General features: G+C 34.4%; 1 protein-coding gene across 1 annotated transcript in view; it reads right to left on the minus strand.

Annotated features, from left to right (window-relative positions):
* Positions 1–19361, minus strand: part of SNTG1 (syntrophin gamma 1) — a 408192-nt gene that overhangs the window by 262435 nt on the left and 126396 nt on the right. Inside the window, exons 8-9 of the mRNA XM_017872759.1 lie at positions 18488–18570; positions 11880–12010 (exon numbers count right to left, since the gene is read on the minus strand). Coding sequence (XP_017728248.1) covers positions 11880–12010; positions 18488–18570 — 214 coding nt within the window. The remainder of the gene's footprint in view (positions 1–11879; positions 12011–18487; positions 18571–19361) is intronic.

The raw sequence follows: 19361 nt of genomic DNA on the forward strand, positions 1-19361 counted from the left end.
AATTAAAAAAAAAAAAATAAATAAATAAAATAAAATAAAATAAAATAAAGCTTGAAGAGATTAAAAGAACAGCCAGTTTTGATAATCTTTAACTCTTATTCTAATACCCTTGACATTGCCATGTTATAACATACTTCAAAATTTAAAGCAGATATTTATATCTGAATCAGGGTCATTACATTATGTTAAATGTAAACTGTGTTATTACTGATAAAAATATCGTGATTGATAAAATATCATAATAAAATATCACTGATAAAATATCATGACTGACAAAATATCAAAACATGATAAAATGTCATGCTTTAATTTATATATATATAGTAATACATGATTGTAACACAACTTGATGGCAATTAAATATGACAGGTATTATATCACTGAAGTTAAAATCATGAGCTATGGCAAAAAAGCCACCAAGAAATAATATCCTAAGTTTGAGCCAAGCTAAATGATTTTATTTATTTGTAATCATGGGCAGCGCTATTCATAATAGTCAAAATGTTAAATCAACCTAAGTGTCTATCAGTGGATGAAAGGCTAAAGAAGTGTAGTATACATATATTACATTCATATATACATGTACATATATATGCAATAGTATATTATTCATCTATGAATCTAGTGTAAATCACTTATTTATCTTTTCTTGCCCACTGATCCCTCACTGAATCTACTACTACTAGTCCGTGAGCTGTTTCAGAGAAAGAATCAAACGCAATGTCTCCCACTTACAGATATTAAATCAATATTGATTGAGTGAATGAGTAAACAATAAATTAGCTCTTGAATGTGAATCTCTATGAAATCCATTCTGAATAGTGCTATGTTTGTAACTGCTTATTGCTGTCATGTGTATTGAGTATAATTAATTCAGCTGATGAAGCTGTTAATGTGCTGAATGCCATAAAATGAAAATGTAAGGAGTCATCTGGACCCATTCAGACAATTCCTTTCTTGTCAGAAATTTCTCTAGCTAAATGTCTTCAAATAATGTAACTGCATTTTTTAAAATAAAAAAGAAAATAAATGTACACTGTTAAAAAATATGCATTCTCTTAATAGAAACATTAAGAGAGCTCTTAAGGCAGAAAGAAAATAGAACCAAAAGAAAGAAATGAGAAGAAAGATTAAAAGTAGAATATGTTTGAATAGTTACATGAAAGCAATAATATATTTTGAAGTATCTAACTTACATTTTTTAAGTATATCAAATATATGCTCAAACAGAAAAAAAAAAGAATTAAAGTGTCTTAAAGTTCCAACAGTTTCTGAAATTGATATAAATTGTGTTAAACTGCAATAGTTATACATATAAGGCTCTATATATATGATAATGTTTAGGCAATAACTTAAACAATAACAAAAGACAAATATATGAAAATTGAATAGAGGCAGTATTAAATAATAAACATCTCTAATTATTACAAGAGGTAAGGAAATAAAACAGCACAAAATTCATGTGTTGAGCAAAAGGACTTTGAGATACATGTACATCTCAACAGTATAAAATCTAACAAATCAGTTTCAAAATGGGCAAAAGACATAAACAGACTCTTCAGCAAGAAAGAAATACTGATGGTGAGTAAGTACATAAAAGATGCTCAATGTCATTATAATATACAAATCATGGCCACTGGGACATGTCACTACATAGCCATTAAAGTGGTTCAGTAAAGCAACAACACTAAATGTTGTCAGAGATGTGGAGAAACAATCATTCCTACATTGTTGGTGGGAGTGTAAAATTGGACAATCACTCTAGAGAGTAATTTGACTGCTTCTTAAAAGACTAAAATACTATTATATATAACCCATTCATTGCACTTTTAGCATTTATCGGAAGAAATGGAAATGTATGCTCCCAAAAGATCTATATACAAATATTCATAGCATCCTTATTTAGAACAGTCAAAACTGGAAGCAACCTAGATGTTTTGCCAAGGTTGAATTTTTTAAATGTACTACATCTATACCATAGGATATCACTCAGAAATGAAAATGAATGAACAACTGAAAAAATAAAACTACTTGGAAGAATCTCCAGGAAATTATCTTGTGGGAGAAAACAACAACAACAACAGCAGCAACAACAAAACAGACACATAGACCAACGGAGCAGAATAGAGAACCCAGAAATCAATTCTCTCATTTACAGCCAACTCAGATTCAACAAAGGTGGCAAGATTGGAGAAAGGGCAGTCTCTTCAATAAATGTTCCTGGGAAAACTGAAGATCCATATGCAGAAGAATGAAACTAGAGCCCTATCCCTCACCATACAGAAAATAAAATCAAATGGATTAAATACTTAAATCAAAGGCCTGAAACTATGAAACTGCTGGAAGAAGACTCTGGAGAAATGCACTGGGATATTAGTCTGGGCTAAGACGTTTTCTGTAAGACCACAAAAGCACAGCCAAAGCAAAATAGACAAATGTTATTACATCAAACAAAAAAGCTTTTGCACCACAAGAGAAAAAATACAGTGAGAGACAACCTACAGAATGGGAAAAAATATTTTCAAATGACCCATCTGACAAAGAATTACTGAACAGAATATATAAGGCACTCAAACAACTCAATAATAACAAAAAAAAACTAATTTAAAATGGGCAAAAGATTTGGACATTTCTCAAAGAAGACATACGTATGGTCAACAGGTATATGAAAACTGCTCAACATCACTAATCATCACAGACATGCAAATAAAGTGCAATTCATTTAGCTGATGAAGCTGTTGATGAGATATCTCACCCCAGTTAAAACGGCTTATATATGAAAGACAGGCAATAACAACTGCTGGTGAGAATGTGGAGAAAGAGGAACCCTTATACACGGTTGGTGAAAATGTAAATTAGAACACTTCACTACTTCAGAAGAGTATGGAGTTTTCAGTTCTCATAAAACTGAAAATAAGACTGTAACACAGTCCAGCAATTTCAGTAGTGGGTACATATTTTAAAAGAAGGAAATCAATATGTTGAAAAGACGTCTGTGCTCCTATGTTTATTGCAACAATATTCATAATAGCCAAAATGTGAAATCAACCTAAGTGTCTATCAGTGGATGAATGGCTAAAGAAAGTGTAGTATACATTTGGGTCAGGCACGGTGGCTTACGCCTTTAATTCCAGTACTTTAGGAGACTGAGGCAGGTGGATCATTTGAGATCAGAAATTCCAGACCAGGCTGGCCAACATGATGAAACACCATTTCTACTAAAATACAAAAAAGTAACTGGGCATGGTGGGATGCTACTTTAATACCAGCTACTTGGGAAGCTGAATCAGAAGAATTGCTTGAACCCAGGGGCGGAGGTTGCAGTGAGCTGAGATNGAAAGGCTAAAGAAGTGTAGTATACATATATTACATTCATATATACATGTACATATATATGCAATAGTATATTATTCATCTATGAATCTAGTGTAAATCACTTATTTATCTTTTCTTGCCCACTGATCCCTCACTGAATCTACTACTACTAGTCCGTGAGCTGTTTCAGAGAAAGAATCAAACGCAATGTCTCCCACTTACAGATATTAAATCAATATTGATTGAGTGAATGAGTAAACAATAAATTAGCTCTTGAATGTGAATCTCTATGAAATCCATTCTGAATAGTGCTATGTTTGTAACTGCTTATTGCTGTCATGTGTATTGAGTATAATTAATTCAGCTGATGAAGCTGTTAATGTGCTGAATGCCATAAAAATGAAAATGTAAGGAGTCATCTGGACCCATTCAGACAATTCCTTTCTTGTCAGAAATTTCTCTAGCTAAATGTCTTCAAATAATGTAACTGCATTTTTTAAAATAAAAAAGAAAATAAATGTACACTGTTAAAAAATATGCATTCTCTTAATAGAAACATTAAGAGAGCTCTTAAGGCAGAAAGAAAATAGAACCAAAAGAAAGAAATGAGAAGAAAGATTAAAAGTAGAATATGTTTGAATAGTTACATGAAAGCAATAATATATTTTGAAGTATCTAACTTACATTTTTTAAGTATATCAAATATATGCTCAAACAGAAAAAAAAAAGAATTAAAGTGTCTTAAAGTTCCAACAGTTTCTGAAATTGATATAAATTGTGTTAAACTGCAATAGTTATACATATAAGGCTCTATATATATGATAATGTTTAGGCAATAACTTAAACAATAACAAAAAGACAAATATATGAAAATTGAATAGAGGCAGTATTAAATAATAAACATCTCTAATTATTACAAGAGGTAAGGAAATAAAACAGCACAAAAATTCATGTGTTGAGCAAAAGGACTTTGAGATACATGTACATCTCAACAGTATAAAATCTAACAAATCAGTTTCAAAATGGGCAAAAGACATAAACAGACTCTTCAGCAAGAAAGAAATACTGATGGTGAGTAAGTACATAAAAAGATGCTCAATGTCATTATAATATACAAATCATGGCCACTGGGACATGTCACTACATAGCCATTAAAGTGGTTCAGTAAAGCAACAACACTAAATGTTGTCAGAGATGTGGAGAAACAATCATTCCTACATTGTTGGTGGGAGTGTAAAATTGGACAATCACTCTAGAGAGTAATTTGACTGCTTCTTAAAAGACTAAAATACTATTATATATAACCCATTCATTGCACTTTTTAGCATTTATCGGAAGAAATGGAAATGTATGCTCCCAAAAGATCTATATACAAATATTCATAGCATCCTTATTTAGAACAGTCAAAAACTGGAAGCAACCTAGATGTTTTGCCAAGGTTGAATTTTTTAAATGTACTACATCTATACCATAGGATATCACTCAGAAATGAAAATGAATGAACAACTGAAAAAATAAAACTACTTGGAAGAATCTCCAGGAAATTATCTTGTGGGAGAAAACAACAACAACAACAGCAGCAACAACAAAACAGACACATAGACCAACGGAGCAGAATAGAGAACCCAGAAATCAATTCTCTCATTTACAGCCAACTCAGATTCAACAAAGGTGGCAAGATTGGAGAAAGGGCAGTCTCTTCAATAAATGTTCCTGGGAAAACTGAAGATCCATATGCAGAAGAATGAAACTAGAGCCCTATCCCTCACCATACAGAAAAATAAAATCAAATGGATTAAATACTTAAATCAAAGGCCTGAAACTATGAAACTGCTGGAAGAAGACTCTGGAGAAATGCACTGGGATATTAGTCTGGGCTAAGACGTTTTCTGTAAGACCACAAAAGCACAGCCAAAGCAAAAATAGACAAATGTTATTACATCAAACAAAAAAGCTTTTGCACCACAAGAGAAAAAATACAGTGAGAGACAACCTACAGAATGGGAAAAAATATTTTCAAATGACCCATCTGACAAAGAATTACTGAACAGAATATATAAGGCACTCAAACAACTCAATAATAACAAAAAAAAACTAATTTAAAAATGGGCAAAAGATTTGGACATTTCTCAAAGAAGACATACGTATGGTCAACAGGTATATGAAAAACTGCTCAACATCACTAATCATCACAGACATGCAAATAAAGTGCAATTCATTTAGCTGATGAAGCTGTTGATGAGATATCTCACCCCAGTTAAAACGGCTTATATATGAAAGACAGGCAATAACAACTGCTGGTGAGAATGTGGAGAAAGAGGAACCCTTATACACGGTTGGTGAAAATGTAAATTAGAACACTTCACTACTTCAGAAGAGTATGGAGTTTTTCAGTTCTCATAAAACTGAAAATAAGACTGTAACACAGTCCAGCAATTTCAGTAGTGGGTACATATTTTAAAAGAAGGAAATCAATATGTTGAAAAGACGTCTGTGCTCCTATGTTTATTGCAACAATATTCATAATAGCCAAAATGTGAAATCAACCTAAGTGTCTATCAGTGGATGAATGGCTAAAGAAAGTGTAGTATACATTTGGGTCAGGCACGGTGGCTTACGCCTTTAATTCCAGTACTTTAGGAGACTGAGGCAGGTGGATCATTTGAGATCAGAAATTCCAGACCAGGCTGGCCAACATGATGAAACACCATTTCTACTAAAAATACAAAAAAGTAACTGGGCATGGTGGGATGCTACTTTAATACCAGCTACTTGGGAAGCTGAATCAGAAGAATTGCTTGAACCCAGGGGGCGGAGGTTGCAGTGAGCCAAGATCGTGCCACTGCACTCCAGCCTGGGCAACAAGAGTGAAACTCTATCTCAAAAAAAAAAAAAAAAAAAAGAAAGTGTAGTATACATATACTATCTATCTATCTATCTACGCAATACAATATTATTCATCCATTAAAAAAAGAATGAAACTGTGTCATTTGCAGCAACATGGATAGAACTAGAGGTCATTATACTGAGTGAAATAATCCAGGCACAAAAAGATAAGTATTCCATCTTCTCACTCATATTTCACTGAGAGCTAAAAGAGTTGATCTCATTAAGATAGATAGTAGATTGTTTGTTACCAGAGACTAGGAAAGTTAGAAGGGAGAGAGAATGAAGAGAAGTTGATTGATGAATACAAATATATAGTTTAATATAAGAAATAGGACCTAGTATTAAATAGTTTAGTAAGGTGACTGTAGTTTATAATAATCTATTGTATATTTTTTAAAATAGCTAGAAAAGAAGGATTTGAATAGTTCTCATATAAAGAAAAGACAAATATGAAGATGATAGATATTGTAAGTATCCATTTTTTACTCAATTTTTACGAATTCTATGAATGTATTAAATGATCTCATGTATTCTAAAACTATGCATCTATTATGCATCAAAAAATTGAATTAAATAAGGTTATATAGTATCATATATAATGTTCTCAATAAGGTGAAATAACAGAGGCGAAGAACACGTTATTAGTTGTCAGAGATTAGAACTGTGGTGATGGAGGAGGGTAGAAGGGATGCTAGTGTAGTTATGGAAGAACTACAGGAGAATGCCTGCAGTGATGGAACTGTTCATATAAAACTTGGCTGCGTTGCTGGATGCAGGAAGATGCATATGTGATAATATTTCACAGAAATAAACACGCACACACACACACATACACACACACACACACAGGTAAAACCTGTGTGGTGAATTTTGTCAAGTTAATTCCCTGTTTGGGATATTGTATTATTGTTTTGCAACGTGATACCATTTGGGATAATAAGCAAAGAGTAAATGAAAATAGTATTTCCCACAAGTGCATGTGAATATACATTTTTTTTAAATAAAAGGTTTAATCGTAAAAAGCTAGGATATTCAATAGAAAAAAATAAGATGGTATATTCAACATGTATCTGTGATTACATTAAAAGTAACTAGACTAATTTGATTTAATGACCAAGTTTGTTACTTTGGATTAAAAACAAAAAATAATATTCCAAATATATGTATAATATATAGATGTGTATATATACATATATAATGCAGAAGGGGCACATTTTATACAGTAAGACTAAGAAAAGTTTAAATAATAGGATAGAAGAATATACAAGTAGGTATTAATAAATAGAAATCTGTTTTTTATTTATCCAAATATAGATAGACTTAAAGGTGGGAAACATTTCCAAAGGTATAGGACATGCCATAATTATCCGGCATCATATAACTGGAATTTATAAAAATTCTAAATCTACTTGTATCTGACAACATAATTAAGTATACACAGCAAACACTGACTCAACAATATAGAGAAACACACAGATCTACTATCATAGTGGGACACTTTACCATGTTCGTGTAAAACCTAATACAATAAACTGAAAAAAATCATGACTGATGCAGAGGATCAGAGCCTCTGATGGACACAAATGACCTAGTTGAAATATGTACAACACAGCACTAAAAAAATTACAATACTCATCCTTTATAAATACATATAAAACGTTTCCCAAAATAACATACATGCTGAGTAAAATCAAGCCTCAAAAATTATCAAAGGATTGAAACCATCTAGCATGAAATTATACTAAATAGAAATAGCAAAAGGATAATTAGAAAATCCACAGGCCTGGCGCGGTGGCTCAAGTCTGTAATCCCAGCACTTTGGGAGGCTGAGACGGGCGGATCACGAGGTCGGGAGATCGAGACCAACCTGGCTAACCCGGTGAAACCCTGTCTCTCCTAAAAAATACAAAAAACTAGCCGGGCGAGGTGGCAGGCGCCTGTAGTCCCAGCTACTTGGGAGGTTGAGGCAGGAGAATGGCGTGAACCCGGGAGGCGGAGCTTGCAGTGAGCTGAGATGGCGGAGCTTGCAGTGAGCTGAGATCCGGCCACTGCACTCCAGCCCTGGGCGACAGAGCCAGACTCTGTCTCAAAAAAAAAAAAAAAAAAAAAGAAAGAAAGAAAGAAAGAAAGAAAGAAAGAAAGAAAGAAAGAAAGAAAGAAAGAAAGAAAGAAAGAAAGAAAGAAGAAAAAGAAAAAAGAAAATCCACAAATATTTTGAAATTTTATGATACACTTTTAAATAGTCCATAGGTCAAAGAAGTAATTATAACAAAAATAAAACATTATCAAATGAATTTTTTAAAATATATGAATATCAGTACTTGTGGATTTCCTATTCTGGCCAAGACAAAGTGGCCTCATTCTTATCAGATGCTTCCTTATGCGACTAAAGAACTTCACACATAACATGACAAAAGTATGGGAAGCCCCTGTGTGGTGAACAGGTAAGCATGAATGACTAGGGACTTCAAACTCAGGGATGAAAAAAGTGCTAAGTCCCCTGGCTTTTCCTCCTGCATGTCCTAGACATGACCCTCTGAATCCTCCAATCTGAATGGCTAGCAGCAAGATTTTTTAAAACATAAAGCCTCCAATGGAAACCTGTTACTCTAAAGGACTAGAGAATGGGTGCACTAAAAACCAAACAAAACCTTTTGGCAATACCTGCCCAAATTCAGTCAAATACCAATGGATACGTTGTCTCCCTGTTCACAAGGTTTTCAGCAGGGCTTAGCAGGAAGCTGGTCTTCCATCCTACACCTTAAAGAAGCAGGCTCCAATTTCCCTGGCAGGGTAGCGTCAGTGGGGTGTCCTGGAGAGCTGAACCTTCATACTCACCTGCAGCAATCAGACTAAATGGACTTGTGGGAGATGGGACAAGTAAGTACTGTGCCTCCCCTTCCATGCTGACAAGTGTGGCCCAGCAAGGAGCTGAGTCTCTCCCACCATTATCACCACGGTGGAATGAGGTGGTGCTTGGTGGAGCTAGTTGCCCTCTCCTATCCGTCCACCTCCTTCCTTATGTCAGTAGAATTCTGTGGGGAGTTGAGCTTCTACCTCCAACCTTTAGCAACCAAGAAATATAAATGACCCTGTCCATCTACCTTTCCAGGTGTCAGCATGGTGCAGTAGGAAACTTAACATATACACCCACCCAGTCCTCACAACAAAGAGATTGCCTGCTGAAAACAACAAGAAGAAGAACAAGAACAACAACAACAAAACCTAGATTAAATAGGAACTTGAATCTCAACATTTAATATCCAAAGTCTAGAATGATTTTGTTACATCACTTGTCACATCAATATCCAGGAAAATCACAAGTTGAACGAGAAAAGAACTAATGATACTAACAATGAAATGAATGAGATATTGAAATTATCTCACAAAGATTTTACAGTAACCATCATAAAAATGCTTCAACAAGCAATTAGAAGTTTTCTTGAAACAAATAAAATATTTTAAAACTTCAAAAAAGAAGTTATTTTTAAAAGAACAAACTAGAACTGAAAAAATAAATCAACAAAAACTAAAATGCTGAGTAGGCTGAAGAGCAGAGTTAAATGACAGGAAATAGAATTTGAAAACATAAATACAGATCAATAAACTTTTCCCAAACTGTGTAACAGAAAAAAAATAGATTAATATTTGCATCAACAGAGATTCAGAGCGAGAGAATGCAAAGTGCGGCTAACCAAGTGTTTGAAGGAATAAAAGTCAAAACTTCCCTAATTTGGTGAAAGTCATAATCATACAGATTTAAGAAGCAGAATAAAGCCCAATTATGAGAAACTTAAATAAATATATGCCAACATACTTCATAATTAGTCTTCTGAAACTGAAAAAAAAAAAAAAAGAAAAAGTCTTGAAAGCAGACAGAGAGAAAGAACATATTACTTATAGGGGACACCGATTTGAATGACAGTAGACGTTAATGCCTAACATATTTTAGCTTCTGAAAGAAAAGAACTGTCAACTCCAAAGTCTGTATCCACTAAGATAAATGAAAACTGAGGGAATTAAATGTTAGCAAATCTACCTTTAAAGAATGTCTAAAAAAATTAAGCAGAAAGGAAGCGATAAAAGAAGCTTTGAAATTCAGAAAGATCATTGATGGGTACACTTTGGGTTAAGTATAATGGATTATCTTTTCCATGAGTTTTTAAAATCTTATTTGATGGTTGAAGCAAAACTCATAACACCACCCAATATAGTGTTTGATGTATGTATAGGAAGTTAAGGTAATATCTTTATAAACGAGAAAGATAAAGGAATCTTAACGGAAGCAACATTTCCATACTCTTCATTCAAAGAGGTAAAACGTTACCAGTAGACTGTGATACATTACCTATACATATTATAATACCTCGAGCAACCAGTCAGAAAACTATACAAAGTTATATACTCAAAAATACTATAAATAAGTCAAGAGATAATGCTAAACTTGCAGAAGTAACTACAATAGTATTTGCTGGAAATGTAAAGATCTGGCAATACATATTAGGAAAAATAAGTCTTAAAATTAATTATCAAAATGGACTGGCAAACTAAAGCCTATGGGACAAATGTAGCCTGACACCTGTTTTTGTAAATAAGTTTTATTGGAACAAAGGTGTGCTCATTTATTTATATATTGTATATGACTATTTTTGTGGCAGAACAGCAGAGTTGAGTACTTTGTGACAGAGATATTAAGGCCTGCAAAACATAAAATATTTACTATACAACTCTTTACAGAAAAGTTTCTCAATCCCTGGAACTTATATCTCTCAATAAGAACAAAAATTCAAGCAGAAAAACTTAAGAAATGGAAACAATCAGGGAAAAGCAGAGGCTCATAATGTATATATATAAGTTAAGAGATCCAAGGAAGTCCCAAATTAATCATTCTTTAAAAATTAACAAAATGTACAACTCCTTAGCAAAACTGACCAAGATAAAAAGAGAAAAAACAATTCCAGAATGAAAATGAGGACACTACTTACCTTACACTTACTAAAATAGATAATAATATAAGAATATTAAAAGCAGAAAATAAATCTTATAATTTAGACCAACTATGCCACTGGGCATGTGGTTTATGCCTGTAACCCCCACACTTTGGGAGGCTAAGGCAGGCAGATCTCTTGAGACCAGGAGTTCAATACTAGGGAACATGGTGAAATCCCATATCTACAAAAACAAAACAAAACAAAAAAGTTAGCTGGGCATGGTGGCATGTGCCTGCAGTCCAGCTACTTGGGAGACTGAGGTGGGAGGATCACTTGAACTCACGAGGTGGAGGTTGCATTGAGCCAAGATCGCACCTCGGCACTCCAGCTTGGGCAATATAGCTAGACCTTGACTCAAAATAAATAAATGAATAAATAAATAAATAAACTATGCAATATTCTTGAGAAGTAAACAACACAAGAGGAAATACGAAAACTTAATAAAACTATCTATTGAATCCATTGAATCCATTAGAATAAATTAATAGCAGAGTCAGGGCTTTAACTTGTGGTTTTGTCATCAGAATAGTGTTTAACTTTGTTAGATTATTATTTTGAAGATCTTCTTTCTACTATCAAAAACATCCTAAAATCATAAAGCATATTGCGATATGTTAAAAAGATTTCCTAAAAGGCCTCTTTTTTAATAAACAAAACAATCGTAACTCATAAACATGGACTCACCGACTCAAATCTGTGCCGGGCACATACTGAGAGGAGCGCGAATGTAGTAGAGGGATCAGTCTGAGGTCGCACCATCGCTTCTCCCACCTCAAGCCTGGAGATGTCGGCCACGACGAGCATGATAATGTGTCCTGAAAGGAAGACAAATATTTAAATGTAATGTTTTTCTTCTGTGCTTTGAGTTTCTGTGTCCCAAACCCCTTTCATCTGGGGGATATTATTTTCCCCTAAATGATCAAAAGACTTTTATGGAATACCATGAGAAGAATTTCATATTAAGTACACTAAAGTTGTATTGGTTAACTTATTTATTAATAGAATGCTATAAGAAATTAAGAAAGGAATTATTGAGACTAAGAATGCTAGTAAAACATATTTTAAATGAGGAGTGGAGATGGAAGGAAAGGATAAGAGTGTGACAGAACATAATTTATTCAAGAATGGAAAAAGTGGGAAAAAACTCTAAGTATAATTAACCAATAAGTGAAAAAATAAAAATAACTAGTAGTTCATTCAATTAGCAAGTATTTTATGAGTGTCAAACACAATTATAAGTGTTTTAATTTATCAGTTTTTTGCAAATATTTTGAATAGAATGAGCATTCCTATAAAACAACTTTCAAAACACTGCTCAAGGAAATCTGTACTCATTTTCTAACTTCATGTTCATAAAAGTTTATACTTTCTTATGTTGTTTTAATTGCATATCAAGCCAACTACTGCTGGCTTAAAATTACACATATCTTAAGTTTCGTTAGAGCTTTTTTTTCCGTTTGTATATGGAAGAGACTTACATTTGATAAAATTTGTGCTTTTTCACTTGATTCATGTTTACTTCATTATTTCAGCTTTAATGTTAACATTTCTTCATCACATCAGCACATCAAATAATATTAATATTTAAATTGGCATGGGTTGTAAGCTCAATTTGGCCAGTAAACTGGTAACATTGACTTCCCTTTATTCACTAATTTTTGACTGATAATGTTGGAAGAAGATTCTATTTTAGTCTAGATATTGAAACTCTGTGAAGTCTAAATATTATTAAGCATTACTCTCAGGCATTAAATTTTTTTAACAATTCTTCCAGTGAAAAACAATATTACTTTTACTAAAGGTTGTATGCTACCCGGCATTTTATGTTAATTGTTGCAGATTGAGCAAACAAAAGGTACTAAGTCAGTGGAGCGGTTTAGAATATCCTGAAGGGTGGACTGGCTAAGATCACTTAGAGAGGGGTCCCTATTGGTGACTTAATGAGCACCTCAGCCTCCAAGACACCTGTCTTTCAATGCTAGTCAATTGCTTTGAATGCCTCTCTGGTGACTGCAAAGGCACAAACCTAGGTTTCATATTATTCTTTCTCTTGGCCTCATATCAGATGTTATGGATAATCAGCATGTGACGTGAAGTCAGATCTTCATGTCAGCTGTTATACATGGTCAGTTCATGACACGGAATCAGTTCTTTATGTCAGCTGTTATAGGTGGTCAGCGCATGATATGGGGTCAGCTGGGCGACAGTACAATGTGGCGAGCGCTTAAGTTGCAAGTCAGAATCAGACCACTTATATTTGAATACCAATTTCCCAGCTGACTAGTCCACTACCTGGGGGCAAGTTTTGTAGTCTCTGTCTTACTGTGTTTATCTTCAAAGTGGGGATAATAATGGTAACAACTGGTAAGATTACAGCAACAATTGAAAAAGTTCTTAGAATATAGCCCAGCTAAATAGCTCCATACTATTTTCAATATACCTAAAAGGCTAATGGTAATTTAACATTTACTAAAACAAACTAATTACATGCATCGCTTGGTAGCTGTAAGTAAAAAGTATCAAATAATGTATTCTCAAAAATAATAAGCTCAAATAATGGGCAAAATTGTTTCTAAACATGGAACTTTTAGGGAGGACATTGTTAGGAATATTACTATTACTATTTAATAGTAGTTTTAGTAATACCTACCTGTACTAAGTGCTTGACTTACACCACTTGCAACATCTTTGAAAAACAAAGCTATTACTATGTTCATATTTGAAGGGAGAAACAGAAGATTTTTTTTTCTTTGTTTGTTTTTTGAGACAGGGTCTCGCTCTATCACTTAGAAGTGCATGGCATGATCTTAGCTCACTGCAACCTCTGCCACTGGGGTTCCAGTGATCCTCCTGCCTCAGCCCCCCAAGTAGTTGAGATTACAGATGCCCACAACCAGGCCTGGCTAATTTTTGTATTTTTAGTATAGATGGGGTTTCACCATGTTTGCCAGGCTGGACTTGAACTCTTGACCTCAGGTGATCCGCCTGCCTTGGCCTCCCAAAGTGCTGGGACTATAAGCGTGAGCCAAGAAGGTTTTTTTAAGAAGCATTCTATTATTACTTTTCACCTTTTCATCATGAGGGAACATGAGGAAGCAATAATACTGCGTGGCAGGCTTGGGTAGACAAACCAGGTTTCTGTGGCCAGGTCAGAGATGCCCACAGGGATTGCAAGTGGCTCAGGACCCACCCAGCTGCACAAAGCAAGGACCATGTTGGCAATGACTGAAACTCCTTCCCAGAACCCCAGTGCACACACACATTCCTGAGTTCTATAGTAAACGATCTACCCAAGTCGCCCAGCCAGCAAAGGGCACCCCCAGGATTCACTTAGACTAACAGCTCTTTGATAGCAGAGCCAACAGATCTACTGCAGCACATTTAACATTCAACACTCATAATCAGAGGTGAAACAATGGAAAATAATTTGGATTTTTTTACTTGATTATTTCACATTTTGGTTATATATCTTCAAGTATATTATTTAAAGATGATTTCTCATCTTTCATAAAATACAATAATAATTTCTCTCAAATTTTGTGTTTCATCAATAAATGGGACAGAGTATGTCAAAGACTGTTAAAGACATGGGTAATGAGATGTTGGGGACTGACTAATCACCAATACATGAATACGGTAGGTTTTACAAACCATATCAATCCATTTCATAGACTGGCAAGTACAGAAATATATGTGGCCTTTGACATTCTTTCTGTGGCATCTTGATTTGATGCCTTTATGTACCAAAAGTATAAATATGTCACTTTCTTATGTTTCTTGTTTATAAGAAATATGTAATAAGTCCCTCTTCAGTTATTTGACTAAACAGAGTTGATATATTTCATATTATAGACCTGTTATTTACAGTGGAAGACAAGTCATCCTTTAAAGAATTTTTCTCCTTACTTATTTTATTTATGTAAATAGAATATAAATTTACTTTCTAATCATATTTTGGAATAGTAGTCAGATTTATTTTGCACAAAAGATAGTCTAAAACACAACCATTTTGTGCTTTTGAGAACCATGACTATTTTCAATAGCTCTACTCTACAATGTCAAAAATGTTGTTTCCTAAAATATTAATAATGTGATTGGAAAAAGAAGCATTTATGTTTCCTTGCTCTTTTCCCAAAATTTTACACATGCCAAACAATAACCTCAAGAACAACTATCTTACCAAAACAGAACTGCACACAAGGCAAACTGCTGACCCAGATTTTATTAAGGATTTGGCAGCCTAGGATGTATTAATTAAAAGTGTACAGTTAAGAAAAATGTTTCTCAGTCTGCTTGGCTGATTATCTGAATCAGAATCTTCTGGCAAGCACAAAACAAATCCTTCTACTCCATTTCAAGAGAGAAGTTCAGTGAATCTGAGCTGGGGCTGAGGAGCCAAGGTCTGGGTTGGCAAAACAAATGACTTTCATATCGCTTAAAATTAGTGATGTTGTGCATCCTTAGAAGGAATAGATGATATTTTTATGTAGGATGGTGGAATGATGTTAATATATTATAATCCTTTATTTCCCCTTAGACTTAAAATGCTGCCTTAAAATACAATAAGGACATCTTAGAAAACCAGAATAATAAATACTCAAAATTTGTTTCAGATCAAGGTATAGACATTGAAAAGGCAGTTTGTGAGCCTAGGATAGAACTGAGAATTAAGACACATCAGAGAATCAAATGTTTCTTTTAAGTAGACTGTCTATAATATACACGTATTCTGCGGAAAGAAAACTTGCCTCACAATGCACTCTTCCTTCCGAGTGCCCATTGTCTGTTGTTATTTCATGTCTTTGACCTCTCCAAATTTAGTACACCTCTGAGTAGAGGTGTTCTCCACTCGCCATTCCTCTATCAAAGCTTATTCAAGATACAGAAGAAACAGCACGTGCTCTCCCTGGCTGTGCAAGCCTGCATGGTCTGGTTACCATTGCAGGTTAGTCTCCCGTGTGGGCAACAAAGCACACACTTGGTTTGTAGTCTCTCAACTTACTTTGAATTTTTTAGTCAGCTGTTCAAAGTCTCTACAGCTCTTTACCTGTGTTATTAGAATGCTGCTACTCATTCTTCTTTTTTCTGCTTATGTTGTAGTTAATTTTATGCTTTTGTCTACAGATCTGGATCTTATTATTTTTGTGTTAAAATCATAATTAACAGCTCCCCAAAGTATAACACCCCCAAAGAGGGGTGTTTCCACCCAGTAACTTCTCAACAAAAATGCATTTAATTGATATGCATTGAGACTTTTGTCTTTATTTTGAATATACTTTGTTTTGTTTTCATATTTTTATTATTATTCTCTATAGCATCATGATAAATACTTTCAATTTCCTTACAGTGAAATATCTTCAGCAATGTCAAAAGAATGTTCAATTCTAATGCTCAAAGGAGAATAAAATGTGCCTCTGGAAATGGGAAGACATAGCTGCAGTAAGAGGAATTTATAACATTTGCTTTATTTTTAATTTTATAAAACTGAATTTATTTGGGATCAGTCATGTTATAGAATTGGAGTGATTTTCTTGCTGTAATTGTAGTTTTCTAAGGAAGGACATTATTCTGTACACATTTTTCTATATGTCAAAGGAATGGGTTAAAAACAAACCAGAATGATTTCTACCCTTAGACCTGCCATTCGGACTCCTCTGCTTCTCATTATTATACAGGAGTTCAAGGGTATGAGACAAGACCTAGAACAAAACAGCTGCAAACAGCTTTCTCCCACTCTGAAGTAAGTGTGCTTTTGTTTCTGCCTTAGAATCAGAGTTGAGATGGAAATTCTTGTTTGAGGGACATGTGGAGGGGGCACTCTTAGGAGCAACCTCTCAGGACTGATGGAAGCAGGGCATGTAGTGCCCAACACCCAGGGGAGTTCTGACTCCTAGGCAAAGGGGATCCAGAGAAGAGGGATCAGCTGTGAATGAGCACAGCCAACACCTCCAGCTACTGAGGGCAGGTGCACCAGTGCAGTGAAGGAAAACAGAAGTGCACTGAAATTGTCGAAGGCATCTAGATTGGGAGGGAAAAAGGTAAGCACAGTAATTACAAAATCAAGAGGTAAAAAATTTCATAGTATATCTAAGTTTTTCATTAGGAAACCTGTATATTTCCTCATAAATTTTAAGCCACTCCCGTCGTGCTGTATTGTGGTTTTAAATGCCCCTTTTTGTGTGGCAATTACTTCTCTGGCAAAAAAAAAAAAAAAAAAGGTTTCAAAGATGGCCACATGAAATATATCCAGCTGAGGTTGGTTTTAGAAAATATCCTAAAATATCCTTACAGTTGTACAGATAACCGTTTGTCTTGGCAAATGTCTTTTTATGACGGAAAAATGTCGACAACTTGAGGGCCTAAGGTTCTCAGCTGAGGAGTAATACTGGGGACATCAGGTACAGTGAAGGCCATTCAGGATTGAAGATGTTCAAAAAGATTGCTTTGAACTAAAATGCCACTATTTTGACAAAAATTTCAAATGCAGTATGAATCATACGAGTCAGTAGAAGAAGCTACATGACGTCTGTACCATAATATGTGGAATAGAATGAAAAAATTCTGCTTAAGGTCACCTCTGCTTCTCTTCACATTTATAAGCATGCAAGATGATTGTTAGATGTGTTTATAATCAGAAAAAATTATTTCTTTAAGAATGTGTGAGTATTTTGAAGGATGAAATACAAGGAACTTCAAAAACATTTATAAGATATTAAAATCAATTTACTCAAAATGCAAGTAGAAAACAAAGATTAAAATTTTATTAAATATCTACAAAACAAAGATTAATTTTAACTTTTATTAAATACATGTATAAACGTTCATTACATGTTAAAATAATGTGTGAATTGGATTTTCTCACTGCAGTAATTGCTTACTGTGCATAAAGTTGGCTAAAAAATTCCTAACAAATGGCAAATTAAATAGGTACTTTTAGTTAAGTAATTTCAAAAGAAAAAAGTGATAAAACTAATATCAAAGCATTTTGAACCTGGAATCACATATAATGTGCAATGTTCTAAAATGACTGTATGATATTATCCATTTCCAGTGACCTCCCCAAGTTAATAGTATCTATTGCTTAAAAATAACTTAATCCATACAGACTGGAGAGGGGAAAAAATGGCATAAAAACCCTGACCTATTTATTTTCCATTTCTTGTTTATCATAATACTTAAATGATTATGCAACCAGGGATTTCCTATCTATCACATAAATCAGATTCACTAGTAGTTTTTACAAACTATGTGTTATCTCCTTATTAATCTGAGCTGTGCCTGGATCGTCTTACTGTATTATTGGGGTGGTAGTTGAGATGTAAGCCACTGTCACAGAGAGGAGAGGAGGTGCCACTGCTCTGGTCACTTGGAGCACCTGCGGGAGACAAAATCATAACATTCCACTGGTGAGAATGTCATACCCTTCTAAACTTATGCATTCCATTACACTTTCAAGGATACTCAATAATATCAAGTAAATCAGATGTTACAATATAATTTTATTTCAGTTATCCTAAACCCAGAGTTTTGCAAGTAACCCAAGTGACTACAGATATCTGGGCACTAAAAGAGACTCACAAAAATTTGTCTTTGATTTCAGAAACATTAAGACTTTATTAGGGAAAATGTACAGCCTTATTAAAAGTATTATTTTGTTTGATTGTCTAAAGTGGCTTGCTTTTAGAAACCATACTTAGAATAATGCAAGATTTTGGTTGTCTACAAAGTTCTATTTAATGTCATATTTCAACCAACTGGTAAATCCTACCCTTAGAAACTATAATTTTCCATGATGCAAAAATGTTTGCATATTCTCTGTTTTTATAGGTACTCTTAGTTTGTATTCAAGTAATCATTAAAATTATTAAATTTTGTATAATTGGCCGGGCGCGGTGGCTCAAGCCTGTAATCCCAGCCCTTTGGGAGGCCGAGACGGGCGGATCACGAGGTCAGGAGATTGAGACCATCCTGGCTAACACCGTGAAAACCCGTCTCTACTAAAAAATACAAAAAATTAAACGGGCGAGGTGGCGGGCGCCTGTAGTCCCAGCTACTGGAGGCTGAGGCAGGAGAATGGCATAAACCCGGGAGGCGGAGCTTGCAGTGAGCTGAGAACCGGCCACTGCACTCCAGCCTGGGCGACAGAGCGAGACTCCGTCTCAAAAA

This window comes from Rhinopithecus bieti, unplaced genomic scaffold (assembly GCF_001698545.2).
Source record: "Rhinopithecus bieti isolate Rb0 unplaced genomic scaffold, ASM169854v2 scaffold_6979, whole genome shotgun sequence".
Classification (NCBI taxonomy): domain Eukaryota; kingdom Metazoa; phylum Chordata; class Mammalia; order Primates; family Cercopithecidae; genus Rhinopithecus; species Rhinopithecus bieti.